Source organism: Nannospalax galili, unplaced genomic scaffold, assembly GCF_000622305.1.
Source record: "Nannospalax galili isolate Female #2095 unplaced genomic scaffold, S.galili_v1.0 scaffold637, whole genome shotgun sequence".
Classification (NCBI taxonomy): domain Eukaryota; kingdom Metazoa; phylum Chordata; class Mammalia; order Rodentia; family Spalacidae; genus Nannospalax; species Nannospalax galili.
The window spans coordinates 1,080,712-1,091,036 of NW_008340411.1; the positions used below are offsets into that span (position 1 = coordinate 1,080,712).

General features: G+C 40.1%; 2 protein-coding genes across 2 annotated transcripts in view; one reads left to right on the forward strand and one right to left on the reverse strand.

Annotated features, from left to right (window-relative positions):
• The window catches only part of Wdr12 (WD repeat domain 12), a 29,625-nt gene extending 28,593 nt beyond the window's left edge, over nucleotides 1-1,032 (reverse strand). The window contains exons 1-2 of the mRNA XM_008835455.3: nucleotides 905-1,032; nucleotides 83-313 (exon numbers count right to left, since the gene is read on the reverse strand). Coding sequence (XP_008833677.1) covers nucleotides 83-123 — 41 coding nt within the window. The 5' untranslated portion in view covers nucleotides 124-313; nucleotides 905-1,032. The remainder of the gene's footprint in view (nucleotides 1-82; nucleotides 314-904) is intronic.
• Nucleotides 1,033-1,509: 477 nt separating this feature from the next.
• The window catches only part of Carf (calcium responsive transcription factor), a 56,647-nt gene continuing 47,831 nt past the window's right edge, over nucleotides 1,510-10,325 (forward strand). The window contains exons 1-3 of the mRNA XM_029564654.1: nucleotides 1,510-1,685; nucleotides 4,388-4,548; nucleotides 9,427-9,544. The gene's annotated coding sequence lies outside the window, so the exon portion shown is untranslated. The remainder of the gene's footprint in view (nucleotides 1,686-4,387; nucleotides 4,549-9,426; nucleotides 9,545-10,325) is intronic.

Consider the following 10,325-nt stretch of genomic DNA (forward strand, 5'->3'; position numbering starts at 1 on the left):
GGGAGCCACAAAGCCATCACCGAAGGGGTCTTAACGTAAGATCCGAGATAGGGGAGAGAAGACCGGCTGCGGGCTCACTCACTTCTTGTTGTCAGTGTAGAAACGTGCCTGGAGCTGTGCCATGGCAGGGAGTACACGCGAGACTTCTCCACAGAATGTACGCGCTGGTAATGAGTTAGCTCCAAATCAGAACACCCAAGTACGCCGCATGTGCGTGGCTAGGCTTCCTAGGTTTCCTTTGCTTTCCTCAGCAGATGGTACCACGAGGTTACGCTTCCGCGGGCGCGCAGCCCCGAAGCATCAACTACCTATTCTGGGATTTGGGAAACATCGATTACTAAAGCATAGTCTTAAAGGCAGCCAGTCCCCTTCATCCTTTTTAGGTTTTCTGCCATCCAGAAAATTAGGTCTGTAAAGGACTAGGAAGATAGGATAACTCGAATCTGATAGCTTTAAAAGGCTTTCCTTAAACCGTGTACTTTAAACACAGCTCCTAGACACTACAAATCCCAGAAAGCACCGCGTTTCACACCCCGTGACCACTGGGAGTTGTAGTCTTTCTGGTCACGGGGCACGCATTTAAAATTCCCGTCTCCAGTCAGATATTACATTTCCTGTTCCTTTACCTCTGACTGATTACAGTACTACCAGTTTCCTTTTTTTTTTTTTCTTTTTCTTTTTTTTTTTTTTCTCGGTCTTTTTGAGACAGGGTCTCCCTGTATCCCCAGCTGTCCTGGAACTCACTATGTAGACCAGGCTGGCCTCAAACTCAGATCCGCCTGCCTCTGCCTCCCGGGTGCTGGGATTAAAGGCGTGCACCACCACGCTAGGCCTAGTTTCCTTTTTTATGCATATTCAGGATCAGCACCTCGGTCAACCAAGATTTTTTTCCATGTGTCCTTACCTCTGGCTTCAGGCTTGAGATCCCGAAGAGCCAGGAAACACAAGGAAAAAAAAAAAAGGAATTCGAAGGGAACCCGGAGACGGTGGCCGACAAGGATCCTATCTCGTGGGCTGCACTGCGCCTCACAGAGGGGTGCGCCTGCGCATTGTGCTGGTCTCCATGGCGGGGCCTCGGAGCCAAGACGAGGTTGAGTAGACTCGTTTTGAATTTTTTCCCTTCTGCTCCTGCGGACTCCCCTCTTCGCTTTGTGGGGCTCACTGCGTTGGCAGGACTGGGGGAGCCGGAGGTCTGGCCGAGCTGCCCGCGCCGCGGGACCGGACGCGTCCTCCCAACCCTCCCCCCCCTTCCTCCTGCCTCCTCCTCCCGACACCTCTTGACCCTCCCGGACTGGGAGCAACCGCCGGCACCCGCCCCGCCCGCAGCCCGGCGCCCACGCAGCTGACGCGCTGCCCCGGCGCCCTGACGGCCTCGGTGCGGAGTCTTTATCCTCCAGGCAGGGGCCCCGGGAAAGCAGGCTGGAGACTGGGAGGCGAACTGTCCAGAGGGGTGCTGAGCCCCGGACGCGCCCCGCTGGCTGGGCGGGAGCGGGAGCGCACCTAGAGCGGTCCCCGCAGCCGTGCCCCGCCTGGCCGGGCCTCCTGCTCCTGAGTCCCTTTAATCCTGGGGTTTAGATGAAGAAAAGGCCCGCCTGCACCTCGCCCCTACTTTAGACTTTCAGTTGTGAAGTAACCCAAAGGCCTGACTTGGTCTCAGGGGTCCCGATCATTTCTCTAGTTCTTAGGTGAGAATGGATGGAGACCAGACTCTCCAGATCCCAAAGTCAATTTTTAAGGCGTTCGCCCGAAAACCTGCGAGAAAATTGCTTCAAAAACAGCAATTTAGGCAATGGATTGCAAAACGTGTGGGTGTAGCGGTATGTGTGCAGGTGAAGACAACGAAAGATTTCCTTTTTGTATGTCGCCTAAATCTTTAAATCATCTGGAGAAAATTAGAAGTGATTGAAATAATTGGAGGCGCAAAGCAATCTCGTATTAGGGAGCAGTGTCAGTAAAAGCATGAATATTTTCAGTTGACTCACCTTATAGGATGCATGCCCTATAACAAAAATGCCTCAATTTGATTCTGTGTGTGCTATGTAACCTCTCTGTGCCACACTGTCATCAACTGTGAGAATTAAATATCACATGAGAAGCACTCGCTACATGTTAATGCTTGCCATCATCAGAACTATCAGCACAAGTGTTTACTAGAAGCTTTACTCACATGAGTCAGAACAGGCACATAGATGGAAAAATAAAATGAGAAAATCTCTGTTGCTGAAGTTCCAGAAAAAAAATCATGTATTAGGAGTGGACTTGATAATAGCCATGTGGCCCTTTAAACATGAGTCCCTGTAATGGTGAAGATTTACACATTAACTGTATTTGGGCATCTGAAACTTGAAATACCGTAATTGAAATATAACTATTGAATTCATGTTCATTGACAGTATATCATTGGTTAAAATAGATTTTTAAGTTCTTACTTGAAATTTATCAAATTAAGAATGCACAATACTTGAGGATCAACACATTTGAATATAAAACGATGATTAGGAAGATACAGAACCTGAATATGGTAAACTTAAGAAAATAAGACTTCAATTTGCAAAGCAGAAATAGTGAATTCACCAAAATACAATTGTTATTTGACCAAGAAGTTTAGTTAAGGAAAAGCTAGTAAGTTTTGTAAGATGACTGAATGGTGTTTTGAGTTTCAACAGTAGACTTCATGTTTGATCTTGTTTCCAAGAGGCATCTAGGTAACTAATGCTTTTGGAATATTTTGCTTTTCCTAAGGTTAACTAGAACATTAGCTGCAAACTTTTGGGTGCTTAATCATTGCACATAGGATTCATTTACTGATTTAACATACAACTTTGAAATCCCTTTTTGAAAAATAAATTATTTAAATAATTTGCGAACTAGAAGTCTTGGTTTAATTTTGACACTACAGATTCATAGTAATTTTGTAAAGAGTATAAAAGAAGTATGCCATTTACCTGTCTCTAAGCAGTGAAAGATATTTTCTAAAGAGCAATTTTTTTTATTTTTTTAATTTTTATTTTTTGGCGTTTTCGAGATAGGGTTTCCCTGTAGCCCTAGCTGTCCTGGATTCACTATGGAGACCAGGCTCATTTCGAACTGCAGAGATCCATCTGCCTCTGCTTCCCGAGTGCTGGGATTAAAGGTGTGCACCACCACGCCCAGCCAAGAGCAATATTTTTAATGTAGTCCATAAAATTGAATACTGATTCTGAATAGATTTTAAAATCCTTTAACTCTTGGAACATAAATCAAGTTCCTTGGAATTAAAAGGGACTGTTCAGACTGAACTTCAATTGGCTTTATCCTTCCAGTTATCCTTCTTGGGATTTATTCTCAGATTACTGATTTTAAAAAATACATTCTAGCTGGGCATGGTGGCACATGCCTTTAATCCCAGCTCTCAGAAGGCTGAGGCAGGCAAATCTCTATGAGATCAAGGCTAGCTTGGGGGCTACAAATGACCAAAAAAAAAAAAGTGAGTTCCAGGCCAGTGGGGGCTGCAAATGACCAAAAAAAGGGGTGTGTATGCACTCAAGTCTCTGGGGGAAATTAAAATAACATTGATGTTGACAGTTCAGAAACTATATCCAAGAAATTACCCCTAAAGTTTTAAACTGTGTCTGCCGTTGAACAACATGAAAACAGCCATATCCCAAGTATTCCCCTTACAGACAAGACTCAATATAGCCTGACTAGTCTCTTGCCCTCACCATGCACTCACCACATGTAAACAATCAGGAGGCCTTTCTCTATAAATAAAAGTACTGAGGCACTAATTTTATAATTTCTTCCTAACTTTTACTTTTGATATAGAATAAAATCTACTTTTATTTAAAAGTGCTACAAAACATCTAGAAAGCAATTTATCAGAAAAGAAGTGGGTTTTCTGAAGTCTAACTAGGCCTGTATTTAATGCTGCTTTCTGCTCCTGTTGGCCCACCCTGGCATCTCATGTTTACAAGATAAATTTGTCAGTTCTAGGATTGGGAGTTGTGGGCATAGGGAGGAAACATTTATTTTCAGGCTTCTTGTGGCTCCAAAAGATGCTCTACTGGTAAATATTTTCATTGAGGGAGAAAAAAATACGGTCTTTGTTTCAGTGATAGTTGTAGAATATGGGGTTTGAAAGAAAACATTAGCTCAAATCTCTAGTGGTAGATGAGGAAGTAGGGACAAAGGCTAAGTCACCTACTCGAAGACACATGCAGTAGTCAGTCCTAGTCTTTAGTTCTCATCAACTAACTGGATTAATGGTTCTACTATATGAGCCTGATAAATAAAATATGTATAATGAAATCTAGTTTTTAAAAATTTTTAATTGAATTTCACACAGAACATCTTAATCATCTATTATTTATGTGTAAAATAATATGCATTCAATACTATTTCATTACAGAGAACATGCTGCTGTGAAGACATAGCTTTCACATGAACAAAGCTGGAGCAATTAAGATTTAGTTCCCCCCCCAAAAAAGATCTTCAATGAACATAAAAGGACATTTCTGGGGCTAACAGAATGCTGCAACTTGGATTTGAGACTTGAGCCACTGCTTGAAGGTAATAATTTTTTTACTTTGTTTCTTTAAAATTCATCAGTTGTCCTTTTATTTTTCAAAGTTTTGTGTTTTAAAAAAGTAAATTATCAGGGGCTGGAGAGATGACTCAGCAGTCGTGAGCACTGGCTGCTCTTGCAGAGGACCCTGATTTAGTTCCCAGCACCCACATGGTGGCCAACACCCATCCTTAACTCCAGTTCAGGTAATCCAATGCTCTTCAGGCTTCTGCAGGGACTGCACACTTCTGGTGCACTTATATTTGTGCAACCAAAATACTTGTACATGTAAAATAAAATTAAAAATTAAAAAATGCATATATTTTTGTCTTTTTAAAAATAATTTTTGTCTTTTTTTTATGTATATAAGTGTACCCGTGTAGTGAAATGCCCTCGGAAGACAGAAGAAGGTGTCGGATCCACCGGAACTGGAGTTACAGACAGTTGTTAGCTGCCATGTGGGTGCTGGGATTCGAACCTAGGTCTTCTGCAAGAACAGCTAGTGTCCTTAACTGCTGAGCCATCGCTCCAGCCCCTATTTTTGTGTTTTTGAAACAGGGTCTTCCTGTAGCTCCAGCTGGCCTGGAATTCACTATGTAGACCAGGCTGGCCTTGAACTCACAGAGATCCACCATTTATATATTAATATATAAATGGTGGAGCTCTGTGAGTTCAAGGCCAACCTGGTCTACATAGTGAGTTCCAGGCTGGTTGGGGCTACAGGGAGACCCTGTCTCAAAAAGACACCAAGAAATGAAAAAAAAAAATTACCACACCCATCCCTCATTCCATCCCCTCTAGTTCCTGCCCACTCCCCTTTATCCCTTCCCATCTTCATGTACTCTTGTTTTTTTAAGCCCCCTGAGGCCATTTAGTGCTGCCAGTATGTGTGTGGGTGTGGGACCATCTCCTGGAGCATGGGTAGTCTCTCAAGGTCAGCAGCCCTGAAGAAAACTGACCTTCCCTCCCACAGCAGCTGTCAGTTGCCACTCATTCCTCAGGCAGGGGTGGGGCTTCAGGAACTCCCTCCCCATCCATGCTTGGACTGTGTTTGGCTTAATCTTGTGCAGGTCTTGTACCTGTTGTCACATGTGCTGTGAGTACGTGTATCAACTCTACATCTGACAGGGTTAGGGTCTAGAATGTACAAGTAACTCAAAAAAACAAACAAAAATTGGGGCATGGAACTAAACCAAATTCTGAAAAGAAGAAATCTAGATAGCTAAGATTGCTTTATTTTGTTTTGGTTTTTGGTTTTTGAGACAGGGTTTCTCTATCTAGCCCTGGCTGGCCTGGAACTTGCTATGTAGACCAGGCTTGCCTTGAACTAACAATGATTCACCTGCCTCTGCCTCCCAAATGCCAGGATTAAAGGCATGTACCACCATGCCCAGCTTAGTTGAGAAATATTTTGAAGAATGTTCAATATTCTTAGCCACCAGAGAGATGAAAATTAAAACTACTTTGAGATTTCATCTTACCTCAGTCAGAGTGACTAAGATTTAAAACAAAAAACAAACAAAAACCCAATGACAATGTTTGTGTGAATGTGGGGAAAAGGAAAAAAAAATTATATTTTCTTTTTGAGACAGGGTCTTGCCCTATAGCTCAAGCAGACCTCAAACTCTGAATCCTCTTGTCTCAGCCTCCTGAGGGCTGGGATTACAGGTTTGGCTAATGCTTTGAAGGTAACAATTTTATTTTTAACCAGGTGAAAGTAACAGCTTTATAAGTTAAATATTATTTATTTATTTACTTATTTATTATTTACTTATTTATTTATTTATTATTTCTGATCTTTTTGAGACAGGGTCTCCCTGTAGCCCCAGCTGTCCTAGAACTCACTATGTAGACCAGGCTGGCCTTGAACTCACAGAGGTCCGCCTGTCTCTGCCTCCCAAGTGCTGGGATTAAAGGTGTGCACCACCATGCCTGCCTTTATTTATTATTTTTATTTTATGTGTCTGAGTGTATTGTCTGCATGTATATGAGTGCACCTCTGTTGTGCAATGCCGTGGAGGTCAGAAGAGGGCTTTGGATTCCTCTGGAACTGGAGTTAAAGACACTTCGTAGCTGCCATGTTGGTGCTGGGAATTGAACCCGGGTCCTCTGCAAGAGCAGTCAGTGCTCTTAACTGCTGAGCCATCTCTCCAGCCCCAGTATCTGTAACTTTAAAAATGTGCCTTTAATTGTCAACAGTGCAGTAGACCACTAGTCATGTTAGAACCCATTTTTATATATAGAAAATATTTTAAATGGTATTTTTGCTTTGTAACCACAAAAAGTTGCTTAACTTGTAGTTGAGTTTTGCATTTTAGTAGGAAAGTCAAGTTCCATTTGGGCAGAATTCTGACCCAGGTGATCCGTGTCTGGCAGTCTTTATCCAGCCCATCCTCCTTTATAGGTGTACTTTAGTCTTCACTGTAGCATCAAGCTCAGAATTGCTGGATTCTTTATCAGATAGGTCTGTGGGAAATATTTTCTCCCAGGCTTTGTCACATTTTCCTAGTCCTTTGACATTGTCTTTACAGAAAGTAAACAGTTTTAGGACTATTGAAGTCAGCTTATCAATTATTTCTTTCATGGGCTGTGTCTTTTTTTTTTTTTTAAAGGCATTGCTATATTTAAGGTTATCTTAGAATTTCTCCTGTGTTATCCTCCAGAAATTTTATAGTTTTTCAGTTTACATTTAGGTCTTTTATCCTTGGGATTACTATTTTGAAGCATATAAAATCTGTCTAAATTCTTTTTTTTTTTCATACTTGGATATCCTCCTGTCTTGTCTCCGCTGAATTGCCTTTCCTTCTTTGTCAAAAGTCAGTTTGCAGTATCTGCTTATGGGCTGTGATCTGCTCCATTGATCCATTGGCCTCTTTGACACTATTGCACTGTCTTCACTACCATAGTGTCATACTGAGTTTAGCCTTGAGGTTAGGTCATATCAGTCCTCCAACTTTATTCCTCAATACTGTACTTCCTATTCTGGATCTTTTGGCTGATTGCATAAACTTTAGAATCAGAGTCATTTTGTTAGTATGAAGACTATTACTTGTGTTTGATTTGGATTATATTGAATCTGTGGATCAAGTTTTCCTATCCATGCACAGAAGTGTATGTGCTAATGTGAATAGTGTTCTGGATTTTGTTTGTTTATTTTGTTTTTTTCTATTTTAAAAAATATTTATTATTTTTATTTTATGTGTATGATGAGTATTTCTCCTCTTCCTTCTCTTCCTCCCCAAATACACATTCCTCTTGCTCTAGCCTCCCTGGTGTTGGGATTACAGCTGTGTGCCACTATGCCTAGCAGCATAGGTTTTTTGTAGTTGTCCTTTGTTAGGTTGAAGATGTTCCATTTAGTCCTAGTTTGTTGAAATTTTTGTTGAGCAGGAATTGTATATCTTCAAATTCTTTTTATGTATCCATTGATATAATCATATTTCTGTTGTTATGATGCCTAATATAATTCTGATACCTATTGATATTATGAATTACATTAATTTATTTTCACATGTTGTGTATATGTATGTGTACATGTGTCTGTGGGGGAGTATATGTGCATGTATGTATTGAAGTGATACTGTGGTTTTTTCCTTAAACTGTTGTTATGGTACTAGTTGTAGACTTTCTAATTATCTCCTTTGCATTTCTGGGAGAATTCCAAACTGGTCTTGATGTAGTATTTGTGTCAATAATTCCAGAATGCACTTTTCCTGTATTTTGTATCTCTGAGGGTAGCATATCTTGTGATATTTTATTCAACTGGAGCACTCTACTTCTGAGCTAGACTGACTCTTGCTATTTGGTTCAGTTTGGAATTAAACTTGCCTTGAACTTGTCTCTGAGTGCTAGTGTTATAGGCAGGTGCCACCATACCTGGTGCTCAAATACATGAGAAATGAATATCCACAGCTTAGAGACTTGGAAACACTCAGTTCCTTGAAACCTAATAGCTGTAGGAAAGAATTTTAGATAGATAAAGGAAAATAATCGGCTATGTTTTATCAACACATCAAAAGCTGAACTACAAAGTTCTGTTCTACATAATTGTAGAAACTGAGCAGCTTAGAGTTTGTTTTTCCTCTCCACAGGTTGTTTTTGTTGTTTGTTTGTTTTTAAAAGATTAAGTTCCTTGAGAAAAAGTGGACACCAGCAACTCTGAGTTGAAAGTGATTCCAGGGAATCAGATTCAGAATGCAAAGGAATAATTTAACAGATGTATTTTTCATATACTTTTTATAATTGTATGAGCTTTATAGAATAAAAATCTATTTAAATTTAAAATTCTTTAAGTAAGTCTTAAATGATAGCTCCAAGTGGAACACTACGAATGGTGGCACAGACTTAATTCCAGCACTCAGGAGGCAAGGCAAGTGGATCTTTCTAAAACCAGCCTGGTCTACACAGCAAGTTCCAGGCCAGCTAGTGCTATAGGGAGACCCTGTCTCAAAAAATAAGCAAATAAACAAAGCTACAAGTTAATAGAAAAGTAATACCATGGTTTCATTCTCGTTGTTTTTCTTTACCAGTGACCCATAAATTAATGATGTACTTAATTGAACTAAGTGATATCAGAGATTTTTATAATTAAAATTTTTTATTGTGTGCCAGAGTATGTGCGTGCATGTACCACAGAGCACATGTGGAAGTCAGAGGGCTACGTGTAGGGGTTGGTTTTCTCCTACCCTTAATACTCATTTTGTCATTTCCCCTGAGGTCATCAGGCTTGGCAACAAGTATCTTTTCCTGCTGAGCCATTTCACAGGCCCCATCAGAGATTGTTTTATTAGATGTTAATGAGTTTTGGTTACTATAATTTTATTTAGGATTTTTGCATTTATGTGTTTGTGATTGCTTTAAAACGTAGATTTCTTTTTTTCTAGGTATGGTGAGGCCAACAGATGAAGAGACAATTGCCATTAGAAAGATAGCTTATTTCCGATTCTCAAGAGGAGAGTGGGACATGCTGTACCATGAAGGACCACACAACACAGCACCAAGGTTGGTGGCAGGTAGACAAGGGGAAAGGACTGCAGAAGAGCTCGTATTTGTGGTTTATGAGAGAAAAAATTGAGCCAAGAAGCCTAAGCAGGCTGAACTGGCTGAGACTGACTACTTTGAATACATTTATTGGACTCTGGCACACATTGGCTGATCCTGGTTCTATCGTGATTAAGCCTGGGAATAGTGTCCCAGAGGAAAGAATCATAAAGAAGGTGATTGGTGGTGATCTTAGTATTTGAATTAGTTTTCATAGGAAGGTTAAACTGTTTAGACCTGGTTAGGGTAATCCTTCCCTGGTCAGTAGGACTCCAAATGTCAAAGGATCATATAAAAAACTAGAAATCATGGTTAATATAGCAATTAAAATTGGAGTTAAATTTTCTTCCTTATGCTTTCTCCTCATAGAATGAATTAAGAATAATCCATCTTTACATTGAAAAAGAGTTTACACAAGATTGCAGTTATTTAATTTCTAAATATTTGCTTATAAAATGTCTTATCTTAAAACTCATTTTGTTGGAAGATTTTTCATTTACAATTTTAAAAAAATATAGGATTGTTCAGTCATTATAATTTTTCTGGAGTTTGTTTGGATAAGTTGCCTTTTTCTAGGAATTTGTCCATGATTTCTTAATCATAGTTTCTTCCTAATATTTATTTGTGCTTTTCCTTTTTTCTTTCACTCTTTCTTGATAAGTCTTCTTTTTATCCCTCTAGGAACCACCAGTGGTATTACTGATTCTTTCACTGTCTTTATGGTTTATTTTAATAACATTTA